Below are 16,924 nucleotides of genomic sequence, written 5' to 3'. Positions count from 1 at the left end.
AGTTTCATGAAGGAATTGCTGCCCTGTTTATCATGACTGTCGACTCAGACATTTCATTCTGATCTATGAAACATTTAAAGAAGGGACCATCCAGGGTACTTTCAGCATTTCGGAAAGCCTTGCTCAGGGAAGGAAAAGGCATTTCCTAACCTTCGTCTGCATCTTTCTAGCCTGACTCTACCCAGGTTGATGAGACTGTGAAGCCTTTCCTGTGGGCACAGGCTGTTATTTTTTATTTAAAATTGAATGAGGAGCCGGTCCCATGGCTTAGCGGTTAAGTGTGCGTGCTCCGCTACTGGTGGCCTGGGTTCAGATCTCGGGCTTGCACCAAAGCACTGCTTGTCCAGCCATGCTGAGGGGGCGTCCACATACAGCAACTAGAAGGATGTGCAGCTATGACATACAACTATCTACTGGGGCTTTGGGGAGAAAAGGGGAAAAAAAGGAGGAGGATTGGCAATAGATGTTAGCTCAGGGCCGGTCTTCCTCAGCAAAAAGAGGAGGATTGGCATGAATGTTAGCTCAGGGCTGATCTTCCTCACAAAAAAAAAAAAAAATTGAGTGAAAGAAATGTTACAAAGAATCATTCAGGTGTGTAGTTCCTTGAGTATCCTGTCACATATTTTGATATTAGTGGAAGTTAGGAAACTAACTTCCTTAACAGAATACAGATGTGACCTGAGTAACTGGATATACTCTGTAGTGTCTGGATTCTAAATATCTCATATTTGAGTTCAGCAAAAGGAGTTCCCTTTAAATAAAACCCATTGCATAGATTAATGTGTATTTACATAATTTCTTAGTGACATCCAAAATGATTTTTATAGTATTTATTTATACATTTCTCCATAATTTTTTTTCTCATTTTGTTAATCTGTATTTACATTATTACTACTGTGTGCACGCACATACAATTTCCTCTTTTTCTTCCACTGACCCACATATAAAAACGCCATTTTCTTAGCCATTAGCATGGATGATCAAAACCATGATCTTTGCAGCATTGGGTACAAAGTAGGCACCTAATAAGAGTTAGCTATTTTATTATTATTCAAAGTAAATTATAAGTAGTATGAGACTTGCATTACTTCCTTAAAGTTTCTTGTATCTGTCCCTTCTTTAGTTTCAGTGCCACTGCCTCAGTTCCTGTCCTAATTTTCTCTGCTTTTCTTCAGCCCGTTAACTACCCTGCAGCCAGATGGAGTTGTCTCAATATTAAATTTAATTATGTCTCTTGTGCTCCCACTGTAACTTGTCCATTTCAGCACATCACGATGACTCTGGATTGCTATCATTAGTTTTCCGTCCTGCCTCCCCCCTGTGATTATGAGATCTCTGAGAGCAGGGACAGTGTCTCCTTCACCTTCGAATAACCCCCAGTACACTGTCGACTCAATAACCGTGTGCTGAATGGATGCATGAGGGTGATCATATTTGGGTGGTATCTGGTGGACATCTCCATGTGTAGACTAAAATTTTGGTGTTTGTTTTTGCTTTACTGCCCACATTTCATGAGGCTCTTAAAAAAATCTCTTATGGATGTTTCTAAACATGGGCCAAAGTAAGGAGAATACTACAATGAGTCGCCATATATCCAATCAACTTCAAAAATCATCATTTTGCTACTTTTGCTTCATCTCCCTCCCACCCTACATTTTTTTGTTTGATTTTGTTGAAGTATTTGAAAGCAAACACCAGATATTATATCATTTTTCTTGTATATATTTCATTATGCCTCTAACTAGTAAGGCTTTTTTTTTCCACCATGCCATTAACATACCTCTTTTATATAATTTAATACCAAATACCTAATATCCACATTTCCCCGATTGTCTCAAACCTGCCTTTTTTACAGTTGATTTGTTCAAATCAGGACCCAAAGAAGGCCTGTACGATGCTTTGGTTATAATGAAACATTGTTTAATATTCACACACAGGGGAGTGTGATTTATGTCAAAGGTGGGTGAGTGGTGGTCTGTATAGAAAATGTATTTCCGCTTTGCTTTCTCTCTGTTCTACATAAACATGTAATAACATTAGGCGTAGAATTAGACATTTACATGGTTGGGCATTTTGCCTCATTCATTCACTCAGTAAATATTTATTGAGTGGCTACTCCATGTTAGGCACTATTCCAGGCACAGACATTCAACAATTAAAACAACAACAATCCCTACCTCATGGAGCTTACATTCTAGTGTCGAGAGCCTCTGCAAGGGTTAACCCTAGACTTGACCTGGGGTGGAAAAAAAAGAAGTGCACTGCTGAGTCCAAAAGGTTTAACTAATGCAAATTTGGCATTTGGAAGCTAGGCTATGATTCTTAAGCTTTGAGGTGTTTTGCAATTGCCAGGTCCTTATTAGAACATTATTTCCACTGTAGTTATCTCTTTCTAACCCCTGTCCGAGCCAGCCTGCCCACTTGCTGGATGAATCTCCTTGAAACTCCATTTTGATCATGCCATTCCCTTACTAAAAAACTTAAAGTATGACTCATCATATTCTATAGATAAAGGTCAAACTGCATCGCTTGGCATTTAAGACCTCTAAAATCTGACCCTAACGCCCACTTTCAATTTTATCTTTTTGTTCTGTTAACTCTGCTCCAGCCAGACTGGTCTCTTGAACTTGCCTTGAGAAGTCCTGCTCTGTAGCTTCACTTAGGCCAATAGTAACTCATCTTATATTCTCCTTTGGGTCTTTCTCTTCCATTCCTTTCCTTCCTTCCAATTTCCTTTTCTGTTCTCTCCTCTTAACTACTTCAAGACTCAGCTTAGGTTTTATCACCTCTGTAAAGATTACATTTAATGCCTGACCCACCAATATGCCACTTAGTTTACATTGCCTTGATTTATAAAACCAACTTTGCGGGCTGGCCCCGTGGCTTAGCGGTTAAGTGCGCGCGCTCCGCTGCTGGCGGCCCGGGTTCGGATCCCGGGCGCGCACCGACGCACCGCTTCTCCAGCCACGCTGGGGCCGCGTCCCACATACAGCAACTAGAAGGATGTGCAGCTATGACATACAACTATCTACTGGGGCTTTGGGGGGAGAATAAATAAATAAAATCTTTAAAAAAAAAAAAAAAAACAAAAACCAAATAGTTGTCTTTAAAAAAAAAAAAAAAACCAACTTTGCTAAGGCCTAGGCTTTATAAATCAGAAAGACCTGGATTTGATTTTCAGTCCAATCACTTATTAGCAATATGTTCTTGGGCAAATCCCTTTATTTCTCAGAATTTCCCTTTGCTTGCCTATAGAATGTAAATATAGGATGATTTTCACAGAATTGTTTTGAATAGTAATTGAGATAATGTATGTAAAGTAGTCAATACAATTTTTTGTACTTGGAAACACTCTGTAAGTGATAGGTTATGATTATTATTAAATTTTTTTTTGTTTAATTATGTCGTCTTCAACTAGATTGGAAAGCACTGAAATAATGCCTTGTACACTGTTGATACTGCGTGGTTTTGGGGGGAGTTGTTTTTCAGGTTTCAGACCTACCACTTTTAGTGGGGTTCCTACACAGTCATCTACATATTCATCCAGTTGTTCATATATGGTTTAGTAGTCAGTTGTGACTAGATAACTATAAGGTATGAATGGAAACATACATTCTAGGACGTGAGGAAAAGCTACTGTACCTATTATTCCTATTTAAGTAGTTGTTAAAATTAGAGGAAAAATATGATTGAAATTAGTGAGTCTTTATCTTCATATGGGGTTTTCTATTAAGTTTAGGGAGGAAAGAGTTGTTGAGAAACTGATGCTGAGAGTATCTGTCTAGTTAATATTTTATTTGTTGCAAATAGTTTTCAGTGTTGTTTCTTTGCCAACTGCAAAGCAGAATACTCTGCCTTGAAAGAAGAAAAATACGAGGTGTGATATATTTCACCACTGAAAGCTATTCACAGTCAGAGGCCAGGAGAATCGAATTGAATTGTGGATCCGAAGGAGGCCAAGAAAGTGCATTTTAAACCGAGCTAAGCCCAAGACGCTGCATCATTAAGAGAGGAGAGTTACAGGCTCACAGGGAAGAAGAGAACACTTATACTGCTCTCGATTCTCTTGGAGAAGAATAAACATGGATGCAAAGGCCCAGGAACTGGTTTTCAGTTTCAAAAGGAAATAATGCATGTTCTCTCAGTGGAGCTCAAAGTATTCAAAGGCTCGACAGAACAGCCAATGAGAGCTGGAAGCAAGGACTTCATGCAGTAGCTCTGTGTCTTTGGCAGTCTGTTAAAATTGGGAACAAAATTAAAAGTAGTTGAGTGCAACTGGTTCTAAATGTCAAACGGAACACTTTGCCCAGCATGCAGTGAACAGCGTTGATTTTCCTGTTAGGTTCCTAGTTGTGTGAGATGCCGGATCAGGTCCCGGTTAGTGCGTTCGCTAATGTAAGCTCTGGGTGGCAAACGGGTCCACGATTAGTGTTCTGTGATGCTATTGTCTGTTTGTCTAGGACTTTGGGCAAGGTTTTTGTGAACTGGTGCTATTATTTTGACACCTGAAGGCGATGTTCTTCTTCTTTCAATTTGATTCATCTTTTCCAGGGAAACTTCTTATGAATTCTTAAATGTTGTACTTCCTAAATTGGTACGAAGGTACAGAGAGGGTTGTTCATTACAAAGTGAACTATGGGAAGACTTTTTCAAAAAAGTGTCATGCCAACCATCTGATCTCTATGGTTACACACACGATTCTAAGGGAGTTTGAAATGATGGTTCTGATTTAAATGTCTGAATACCTGTTCTTATTTAGAAGATCTGGGGTGGGGCTCAAGAATTTGCATCTCTAACAAGTTCCTAGGTGATGCTGATATACTGCTGATCCAAAGCCCATTGAAATAAGGCAATGATTCTTGTCTTATTTTCTCAAACTTTAATATGCAGAAGGATCACCTTGGAGAACTTTTAAAAAGTACAAAATCTTAAAAGATTATACTGTGATGAGGCTCAAGACTCTAGGATTTTTTAAAAACACACTCAGTGATTCTGCTGTAATTGGTCCAAGGACACTGGTTTAGGGACCCTAAGCCATTGGAACATCTCTAACCTGTTAGTATTTGAGTCCTTCGTGTTTTCGTAACCATTCATGGCTTGAATGTTAATGACTGTTAAAGTTTCAATCTGCCTTGAAGAGTAAGAGACAATAGAATGGAAACATTACAGTATTTTAATAGATTAATGATATTGGGCTAAATCACATCTCATGAAAATATGATATATTGTGATACAATATGATGAGCATTTAGCAAAACTTGAAATAATATAAACACGACTTTGGCATGAAAAAGTTGTCTGATCCCCTGATATCAAGTAAAATGTAGATACACCAAATCTCTTAAAGGAGGCAGCAAGATATAATGAAAAAGGTGACTTTGGAGATGATAGATCCTGGCTCTGGCACGTACAAAGCCTGGGCAAGTTACTTAGCCTTGTGATGATTAGTTTTCTCATTTGTAAAAAGGACTTAATAATTCCTGTCTTCATGTCATGATGAATAAATAGAAAGTACATGTGAGAAGGCTAGTGTAGCTTCTGACATATTGTAGATGTTCAATAAATGGTAGTTATTAAAAGAAGAAGAAATGATAGGCCAGAGGCATCTCTCATCTCTTAGTTTTTTTCATTGCAGTTTAACTCTGAGATGGGAGATGCCTATCCAACTTAACATTCCTTGGTCAGCAATTTCAGACACTGCTTTTGTTGGAATTTTAGACTGACTTTGAAGGTAAACATCATTCCTCAAGTTTCTTTCATAGAATAATTCTGAGTGGAACTCTTGAAGATATAAATTAAAACTGAGAAATTTTTAAACTAATTTTGGATATTGTGTGATGGAAAGAATGTCCTTTCTTTGATTAAATAGATATATTATATGCACGTATCTTCAGGAAGGCTAAGAAAATATTGAAAAAGATGAGATGAGTTTGTATATATTGGCATGGCCAAGATCCACGAGGACAAAAAAAAACAAGTTCCAAAACAATGTTATATAATTTTTAAGACAATAACTATGTGTATGTACATAAAGCAATCTGGAAGTAATACGTTTCTTATTAAGCCTGATTATTCCAACAGTATCTCTCTCTTTACTTTATATGCTTATACATAAAGTATTTTTCTCTGTACTTTATACACTTCCATTTTTTTTTTCTTATGAGAAGGAATAGATGGGAAACTCAGCCAGGATTCTTGAAGAGACTTTAATGAAGAGACAATTTAAGGAGAAGTGAGTCAGGTTAAGGGAACCATCAAGGGGTGGTGAGGTACCTTGGGGCCACCATCATCACCATTAGTCTAGACCTGAAGGACTGAGGTGGAGGAAACTGTGTTACTAGAATGTAGAAGAGGGGCCGTCTAATGGAAGCTGTACTGCTAGAGGGATGAAGCCCCTGCCAGAATGTCAAAGCAGGGAGGGACCATGAAGAATATGCATGTTAGTCTCTCTCCTATCCCACTTTGGGATCTCTTGCTGGTGCATCCCACTGGCCAAACCCAGTGTGGTAAGCCTCACATGATGAGAGCAGGGCAGAGAAGAGAATGGAACAGATGGGATCTCAGGGGTGCCTAGAAAATAACCAGCACAAGCAATTATTTCTTTTGTAATGAAAAATTTTTAAATCAATTATCTTGTGATGGATCACGGAGACAGGAAAGTGAGGTTAAATTTTGCATGTATGTAAAGGGGAATAGCAAGGAATTTGGTCTAGTTGTAGGATAAGTAAAGGAAAGTAGTGATAATTAGTGTTGGAAAAGGTATTTTGGGTCAGACAGATGATAGGTGGTTTTTAATGACAGTTTCAAGATTATAGACATTATTTACTGGATTTTAAGGTAAATTTAAAAAGACTCTTTTCCAATCCTTTCAAATTAAAAGGAAATCTTTATAAATTTTTTTTAAAATTTTATTTATTTATTTTTTTCCCCCACAGCCCCAGTAGATAGTTGTATGTCATAGCTGCACATCCTTCTAGTTGCTGTATGTGGGATGCGGCCTCAGCATGGCTGGACAAGTGGTGCGTCAGTGCGCGCCCGGGATCCGAACCCGGGCCGCCAGCAGCGGAGCGTGCGCACTTAACCGCTAAGCCATGGGGGCCGGCCCTAAAAGGAAATCTTTAGAATATTGTGAAAAGCTGGATCTTAGTAGGGAAGAGGAATGAAAATGAAAGACAGGATGTCACAGTGGAGAGAACATTGACTTAGCATCACAGAGACAATGGCTAGAATCCTTGATGAGCGTTGATTATTACTGTGAATTTGTTCAATATAGACTCTGAACCCATTCCTCATGGACTAAATGTGCAAAATATTTCACATGGCTATTGTGAGATTAAATGAATAAATGTATATAAAATGCTTAGAATGAGGTCTAGACATAGGCTTCTGTCAACAAATGGTAATACTTACCAATTTTTGAGTGACACATTTATGCCAGGCGCATCTATGTACTGGCCCCAACCCTCCAAGTAACCTCATTTCCTGAATAGGACTGAGGCTCGGAGTTGAAACAGTTTGCGCAGAGCCTATGGTTGGCAAGTGGGAGAGTCAGGCCTTGAAGCCGGGCCAGTAAGATTCCAAAGCTGGGCTCTTCCTGTTAAAGCACAGTTCACATCCTTTGACCTTTTTCCCATAGGGCACAAACACACTTCAAATAGCTTTCTGAGAAAAGCCATAGGAAATCATTGTGTAGTAAGTTTTCTCTGAAAATGATACATGGAGGCTGTTGATGCAAAGGTATAAAATACTTGAATGTTATGTGTGAGGCAGCACAATTCCTAAATGGATATACACACAAAAATCAAAGCCTGCTTTTGGAATGTGACTCAGTGTGTCATCATAATGGTCCTCGCGGCCATCAACTCCAGATTGTTCTGCATATCATAGTCAGTCTGCCTAATTATTTTAACTTGTATAATAGGGATATTCAGGAAGAATTCATGCCTTTTCCTTGTAGTTTTAAAAATTGTTATGTAATCAGAGAAATGTCAAAAACTTTAGAGAGCCTATAAACTTTCTAAAGAGAATGAACACAAAATAAAAGTGCAGGAATTAATAGTATTAATGCATATCAGAGAGAAAGTATAATGAGAAAGAAGATCCTGTTGACAATTGCAAGAAGTATTAAATACTTCACGATGAGCTTAGCAAAGGGTGTGCATGGACCATGCAAAGAAAACTGGAATACTTTTTTGGGAGATGAAAGGGAAGATTTGAATAAGGGATGGATGAGATGACAAGTCATCGTTGGTATGTCAATTCTTATCAAGTCTATTTATAGACTGAATGCAATCCTAATAAGTCTGGTTGGACTTTAAGGAATTAAACTCAACAAATTGATACTAAACTTCAATTGGAAAAGACATAAGCATGAATATAAAAATACATTCTGAAAAAAAGAAAAGAGCAATGAAGAAGAATCTATCCTACCAGATGTAGGGACACATATACATCAGCAAAAATTAGGATTAAAGATGAGTGGAACTGAAAAGAGTTAAAAGAGCTATGTATACGCACATACTTGAATTTTTATAGAGATTTGACAATAATTTAAATATCATTAAAAAGACAATGGCCAAGTAAATTATGAAACAGCAGCTCAATGTACAAATTTGCAGACATTAAAATGACATACATGAACAGTAGACAGTAACAAGGAAAAGTAATTATAAGTAATAAAAAGTAAAAAAAGAATATAATATTTTCTATTTATAGTGTGTTATAGATGCTAGATTTAAAGGAGTACGTACTCATAGTCATGCTAGATTTATATTCACCTACTTAAATGAGTGCATATTCATATTCATAGATTTAAAGGAGAAAGAACATGAATAAATAAAAACTGTTAAGTTCAGATAATGAAATGAGTGATTTTTGTTGTTCCTAAAATCTTTTACTATTTTTGTAATGTTTTAACAATAAAAGTTTTAATATAGACTATGTAAACTTTCATATAGAATATGATCCAACTTTCATATAGAATATGACCAAAGTGCATTGGCTGTGTTGTTTGTCATTCTCAACTTGAAGCAATGAAAACAATTCTCAAGTATGAACACAAGAATTTTATCTTGGGCCGGCCCCATGGCTTAGCGGTTAAGTGCGTGCGCTCCGCTGCCGGCGGCCCGGGTTCGGATCCCAGGTGCGCACCGAGGCACCACTCCTCCAGCCATGCTGAGGCTGCATCCCACATACAGCAACTAGAAGGATGTGCAGCTATGACAGACAACTATGTACTGGGGCTTTGGGGGAAAAATAAATAAATAAAATCTTTAAAAAAAAAAAAGAATTTTATCTTGTTCGCAATTATCTTGATTATCTCAAATCTAAAGTTCCTTATGATTAGATGGACATTTTCATAATTTCTTAAATCTGTTCCTCTTACATATACTATTTTTCCGTCTTCTCATCTGCTCTGTTTTGCCTGTTTTTCTGAGCTCTTGAAATATTTACATATTATTTGTTTGCTCTTTTGCATTTATAATATCGACAATTTTCTTACAGAGCAATTTATCAGTGCCTACTACAAACTTATTTTTATTACAAATGTAAAAAGTTTTCTTAACGATAAATTGAAATGCTTTCAAACTTATTTTTCCTTTTTTGTTCTTTTAGGTAAGTAACTGAACAGGAACATGAAGAACTGATATTTCAAATGACAACCATGTTGCAGAAGGTACTTTTGGTATTTTAATATTACTGTAAAAGGAATCCTATAAAAAGACACAGAGGTTGGAATATAGCTAAGTACTATTTTGGAAAAAACAATTTTTTGTGTAAATAGATTTAAAGGAGTTATAGCTTTAATATTTTAATTATGAGAAATATAATAGATAATAGGACTTTTCTTTCTGTAGGAAATTATTGTCAGTATCATTTGGGAATGGAAAGATAAATAAATTGATCATTTTGTCAACATATTCATTGGTGGAAAGAGTGAAGTAGGGGAAAGCAATTAGATGCACTAGACAAAATGAATATATTGGGATTTGTGCGTGAAAGTCATCTGTCTGTTTTTCTAAGATCTTATGGTTTGTTTTCTGTGATCAAAACATTGTCTATCAGAATTGGTCATAAAATTGATTGCTCTAAGCTGGTCAATAAGGCAGTTTGATTCTGTATAATTCAAATAGATTGCATCAGTGTGGAGAATTCTCCAGATTCTATTTATATGAAAAACAATTTAAATAAAAGGGAGGGAGGGAAGAAGGAAATATTACACTTAAATAAATAATAGAATATAAAAATTCTTAGTCCTGGATATTTATCACATGCATGGTTTGTGGAAATCTGATTTCTTTTAATGTCATGAATCTTGTCTAGAAGAATCTCTTTCTTTTCAAGAAGAAAAATTTTAAATATTATAAAAACTATCACATCTGGTTACAGGGGAAACAATTGCGTTATGACTGTTGGATGAGCTGTGTGACACCATTAGCATTGGCAATCGTGCAAAAGAACAGTGATATTTTACATGCAATGAAGTGTGTATTGTCCCTTTATACTAAATTAACAATTTATTCCAAGGAACAAAAGATATATGAGAATACTAAAAAAAGAGAAATGAATTCAACTTCTGTATAAAATCATAATTTAAAAAAAATTTCTGATTTTGCTTAGAAATTTCCAGAAGGCCCTTATAAAATTCAGAGCAGGTGCCTCAGAAGAGGCTTAATTTGAAGAGGAGTTTGAAACAAAGTTGGGGAAATAACTTTACAGCAAAAAGTTTATACTTGTCTAATGACGATCATTTGGTTAGTATAAATTTTCATCACTTTGTGGCTATTTTTTTGAGTGGCTATTTTTTTGAGTGTCAAATGAGAATTAGGCAATTTTATTAATACTGATAATGAGAGAGCACTAATAAGCTTGGGCTATTTTTAGGGAGGTCAGATATGACCCTATCTTTATTATATTAATATGTTATGATACAATTTGTTTCACTTGAGATACCAGTGAGACTTCCAAGTGTAAAGGCTAAATGGGCAGTTGGATAGATAGTCTTAGAAACTCAGAGGAGAGATCTGTGGTAGATTTGGGGAATCATCGTCTCACAGTTGGTAACTAGGACTGTGGGAATAAATGAGACCACTTTTGTAGAGATTACAGTGTGATAAAGAACAGAGAACCAATTCCAATACTTGAAAAAAAGGAGAGAATAATGAGTTGACAGGGAGTGCCAAATATTGCTGACAGGTTGAGGAAGATGAAGACTTCAATAAACTGACTGGATTTTCCACATAATTGCCCTCAGTGACTTTGACAAGGGAAGTTTTGGTGGAATGGTAGGGACAGAAGCCAGATTGAAGTGGGTTGAGGAATAAATAAGAGGTAAGGAGATGCGGTTAGCAAAAAAGATAGTTCTTTGAAAATGTTGTCTGTGAATAAAAATAGAGAGAATCCAGTAGCTGGACACGGATGTTGGAATGAGAGAGATTCTTGAACATGTTTAAATGTTAATGTGAACAGTGCAGAGAAAGGGGAGAGATTAAAGGCATGGGCTCCTGAAAAGGAAGGCAGGGATGAAGTAGGCAGTGCAGGAAGAGGCATTTCCCTTGGTTGGTGGGAGGATACCTCCTCAACATAACCAAGGCAATAATGGTAGCATATGTACAGATACAGATAGGCTTATAGACTTGGGAGGGAAAGTTTGGGCAAGTATCAGCAATGGTTTCTATTTTCTCTATGAAGAGGGTGTGGCCAGAGTAATTGGTAAGGATTTGAGGAAAGAGGAAAGTTTGAAATAGTATTTGTGGAGAATGGGAGAGGGAAATTTGCATTGGGAACAGTGTTTTTAGACGAGGCTGGTATCAGTGACTGGGCATTTGTAGTGTCATCAAACTCTGAATTTTGCCAGTGGTCTTAAGCTTTCAATTTGATGACAATCCTTCACCATTGTAGATCATGACAAGCCTTAGGTGGTGGGAGGATTTATTTAAACCTAATAAGTACCTTCTTCCATACAATTAAAATAGAACCATAATTGAAGACATTCATCTAAGTGTGATCTTTCCCCTTAATTTTCATGAACAAATATTATGTGTGTTTATAAGGGTACTGTACATATGAAGATTACTTTCTAAAAATCGGAAATCAGAGATATTCTGCTTTGAGGAAAGAGAGGAGAAACATATTGACTATTATTTTGTCAGCTCCTCAGTTTTTGTATGTGTCTCCTAATGACAGTATTTTCATGGCAAAATTTAAGAACACTATTTGACCTTGAAGAAAAGATTACTTTTTTTAAATTGAAAACTTATGTCCTGTTTGCTGTGACTGAAGAGAGCCTGCTGTCCCTACTCAGGCGTCATTGGCTTGGCACGTTCTTCCTACTCTGGCGAGTGTCCTTTGGACAGTAGAGTTAGACTCTGAAAGTATTAAACAGGCCTAGAAGATGAAAGACTTCGGTTTGTTGACTTTGAGTTATAAGAATGTTAATAAGCCCATTTAACTAGAAACTCTAAATTTCTATTTCCCATTTTGGTTTTAAGAGTGGCTACCGAGAGTATAGAGTTCTTTGTAAGACTGAAGAGATCTTCTTCTAGTTCAGGGACTTTCAAATGTTTTTTTAGCTGCAAAACCACTTTGAAAAATAAAATCTGGTATAAATAAAGATAAAAAGAGAGCTGTTCTGGTTCCAGTATGCATGGTGGACCTGGGATCCACCTACTCTCTCCACCACTTTCCATTCCTTCTCATCCCATGTTCAGGTAGGTCCCCTGAGACATCGCCATTGAACCTCCATGGAACATTGTTTGAAAATTACAATTCTTAGTGATCACAACTATACTCAATTTCATCAAAATATAAAGTTTTTAAGATAACTGTGGTTTGAAGATAATTTTTTTTCTCTATAATAAAATAGGCAAGTTAGTGTCTACTTTGACCCAAAGTATATAATTATCTTATATTGCTAATTTTAGTGATAATAGTAATTTTGGCCAACAAAGCTCCATAAAAACCATTGCTAAGTATGTTGCAAATCTGGGCTTTGAAAAGCCAGGCGCTCCGTTTAATTAATTCTGCTGGCCAGGATGATTGAAGTTTGTATATGAGGAGCCATTTACTACTGCTCATGAGTAGAACTGCTCTTTAAATTGTCTTCAAAGGATAGACATATGATATGGCAGGAAGGATTTAACTGCCTTGATCTTGAGCAGCCATGAAACTACATAGTATAAATTACTAGGATGTTGATCTTACATTAGGATATGACTTTGCCTGGGGCTGAGAGTATCTATAGACATGGAATTGAATGTTTTCAAGAAAATAACAGTACCTTGTTAGAAACTAGAGCATGGATAAGGTAGATAGAGGGAATAGTCAAAAGAAGGCTAAATTGAAGTATGTAGAACTTGCTAACAGAGTTATAAAGTCAAACTAATAGGGGACAGTATTGAACATATGATATGTGCCACATACAATACCAAATAGTTTACTTGAGTTATTTTTAATAGTCATAGCAATCCCATGAGGTAGATACTATGACTCGATTTTATATTTGATGAAATGGGGACTCATCGAGGTTAAGTAGCTTGTCCAACTCACACGGTAAATTACCAGCAGATGTGGTGGAGCCAAAATTTAGATCCAGATCATTTTATTTCAAGACCAAAGCGACCTCATGTTGGCAGACCCAACAGCCAGCTGAGATTAGAAGTAGTTGAACTTGTGAAGGCAAGTTCAAAACTTTAGACATATAGCAAGAAGAGGGCTGTTCCTCCAGGCCAGAGAGCGCTACCGAAGAAGTTAAATACCTCCAGTGGCTCACTGAGGAAAGAAGTGGCTCTGAGAGTCCAATGAGGGCTTATATCCTTAGAACCTACTGCCTTTTTAATTGCCTCCACACAATCCTCTCTCTCAAGACTATGGTGATTAGAGGACTATCTCTGCAGGGCTCAGGCCACTTGGGGCTTATGCAACCAAGAGCTTTTAATATTGAGGTCAGATGGGGAGAGCTCCCGCTGGCTGAAGACTCCCTGCAGTGTCTCTTAATTTAGAAGTCTGACCAATTGACTGGGAGAGCTTTGTCCTTTCATTCCCAGATTCATTTCATGGGAAAAGAGAAGGAGCTCAGTTCTGGGCTGTGTCCCTGACATCTTCTATTCAGGTGCAAATCCCTGAATCATACATTACGGTCTGTATCTACTGGTACATGAGATCTTGTTCTGGCTATAGAGAAGCAAGTAACAAAAGGAAATAAGAATAATTAAAAGGGTTAAATATGACATCATGTGAGCCAGATATAAAATTTATAGTCTCGAGTTTTTAAAAGTTTTTTCAAATCTTGTTTAAATATATAGGACTACTAGGAGATCAGATATTAGGGAGTAGAATACCATGCATTGACATGATTATTGGTAATATGTACATTTTTGTTTGCCTGTGATGTCAAAAAATTTTTTTATACTTCTGTGGTGCCAATTTCTTATCTTTTTGTGTAAATCAAATGTAATATTTGAGACATTTCTTACAGTGATAGCATGTTAACCCTTTGTTCTGGTCAATAATTATAAGATGATTTGCTTAAATTTAGATAACTCAAACTCTCAAACTCTGTATTTTCTGAGATATTTTTTCCTAAAGAACGTATATAATTGGGAGTAATGTTAGAATTAGATTTGTTCATCTTAATCTGTTTAAGTGTTACTAACCATCAAATCAAATGGGGGCTTTCTAGTCTCTCTCAGCTAAATTTCATAGCTAGATGTAGATATATTATCCTTATATTACTGTAATTGTATTTTACATACAGTTCTTGTGACTGGAAAAAAGAATCTTCTTTCATTTCATCGTATTTCCTTTTTTGTTGTGTTTTGGTTTTGGTTAAACCTGTACAATTGGCATAAAAACCCCTTTTCTGCTCCCACTGTGAAAAAAGGAGAAAATGAAAACTCAATAAACCAAAGTATTACCAATTTTTCTGAAAGAAAAGAACAGACTTTTTGGAGAAAAGTGTTCACTGTTTTTCTGTACCATGCCTGGAACCAATCCCTCGCTCTGTGGTCAGTCTACAACAGAGACCGTGTGGGAAGGATTGGTATCTGATAAAGTGAACAAAGCTCTAATGAGCTAATGGTTACTTACTTTGTCAAAGCAAAATGTGCCTCCTCTCCCACAATTCCTCCATTTAATTTGTATAAAGTAATTGTAATTCTAGCAATGCTAGTAATTTTCTTTATTTACAGTTACTATATTGGTCACATAATTAACCAGGGGCACTGCAGTAAAATATGTGTTAATTATTGTTGTCAACCATAGTCTTTAGTGTTTAAAATTTTGCAAACAAACAATAGAGTAAGCATGTTCTTCTCGGGTAAATTGGAGAGACTTATACGCATCACAAACTTATATGCATCACAGTGATCCCCAGTGTCTGAGTCCTCATGCTTAGAGGCAATGCATATGAGCAAAGCAGGCCCTCACCCTGATTAGCGGACTAAAGCTGGAAATACTGATCCCACAGAAAGGATCATGCTTTTCTCAGCATGCATCTGGCCCTTTCCATTTTGCTTTCATCAGCTAGGGCTGTTCAGTGGTGCAAAGCAAACATTGTAAAATGCTTACAGCTTTTAGAAGTGCTTCTGAACTCTCCAAATAGTGGTAAGAATTGCAAATCTTAAAGGAAGAGCCTATCACAGAAAAGCTTTATTCAGCTCTGCAGGCAGTGGTGAACTCCTGTTACTGAGAGCTTCTCTAAAGTAAAATACTTACGAGAAGGGGATACTGAAGTATTCATTGTTGTAATGCTTAAAGGGAACAAACATGCGTTTCATTACACGTCTAAACCTAATATCTGTGAAGGGTGTCTGTGGCCGCCAGCAGAGGGAGAGAGTGAAATTTTGCAGATGGATAAAAAGAACTTTCAACAACCCAGCTTAGTTGTTTGGCAAAAATCCAATGCACTGGGAATTCTCCAGCAAAATGGGTTGAACTTGGCAGATCTGCAAATATGCATATTTCTACTCAGTACAATCAGGCAGACATAGAGATTTCCAGAGGAACTAATTATCTTTTGTCTTTTTTACCTTAAAAAGAGGGTAATATTGGTAAGACAACTGCTAAGAGATTTTAGAAGCAATGTTTGAAAAATGTTGAAAGGAAAACCTATATTTAGCCTTTTTCAAAAAAGTTTTTAATACCCATTGGTGTTCCCAAAATAATTTCTCATAATTGACAGAAGCCCAAGCCATATGGTTTATAATTTGAAGACTTTTGTTTATTATTTGCCATTTGCTTTTTAAGTAAAAAGAAATTCTCTTTCAATATCTTGTGTTTTTCTTGCTACTTATTGCTATAGTTTCATCATTATGAAATTAATCAATGCAATCAGTTGTCTAAGTATGTATTCATATGAGACAAACCCTGTTTACTGAATCAGATTATTTACATTACAGAAAAACAAGCTACACAGGGGTATAGATGAGCTTATCTCCAAAGAATATTTTCTGGAAAATGTAGGCATATATGAAAATGTGCTGTATATATCAATATTAATGTATAATATATGTTTTATATTATGTTTGTTTATATGACTATATATGAATTGCATAATGAGATGGTCTTTCAGGACAAATTATTATAGCAATATCAATTGATTTGACCAAGTGTTTAAATTCAAATATACATATTTTAAGTATTTTCTCAAAAAAATTAAATCACACAAAACAGTAGAGAGAACTGACTTACTTGAAATGTAAATTCTTGATTTTCACATTTTATAAAATTTTTCAGTTACAGTTGGAGCATTACAAAATATTCAATGGGCTTAAAATAGAAAAAAGGGAACATCCACTTTTAAGAGTAGACTGGTGGGTGGATAGATAGCTTTTTAAATAGAATGAATAAAGTTATATGTTTTAAGGTGGAAAGATGGCCAAGGTAAAGAAAAAAAGGAAGAAAGAAAAGAAAGGTGTAGAACACT

At 36.3% G+C, this 16,924-nt stretch overlaps 1 protein-coding gene across 3 annotated transcripts in view; it reads left to right on the top strand.

The window, feature by feature from the left end:
- ANK2 (ankyrin 2) overlaps positions 1 to 16,924 on the top strand; it is a 629,932-nt gene that overhangs the window by 159,869 nt on the left and 453,139 nt on the right. For 2 of the 3 annotated variants that reach the window (XM_087437714.1, XM_087437713.1), the window contains exon 2: positions 9,616 to 9,676. The exons of the other annotated variant lie outside the window; for it this stretch is intronic. In XM_087437714.1, coding sequence (XP_087293840.1) covers positions 9,656 to 9,676 — 21 coding nt within the window. In that variant the 5' untranslated portion in view covers positions 9,616 to 9,655. The remainder of the gene's footprint in view (positions 1 to 9,615; positions 9,677 to 16,924) is intronic. 3 annotated transcript variants of the gene reach the window in all.

The sequence above is a fragment of the Ceratotherium simum genome, chromosome 12 (genome assembly GCF_057802395.1).
Source record: "Ceratotherium simum simum isolate JZ-2026a chromosome 12, ASM5780239v1, whole genome shotgun sequence".
In the NCBI taxonomy this organism is placed as follows: domain Eukaryota; kingdom Metazoa; phylum Chordata; class Mammalia; order Perissodactyla; family Rhinocerotidae; genus Ceratotherium; species Ceratotherium simum.
This window is presented reverse-complemented; position numbering and strand designations above follow the sequence as displayed.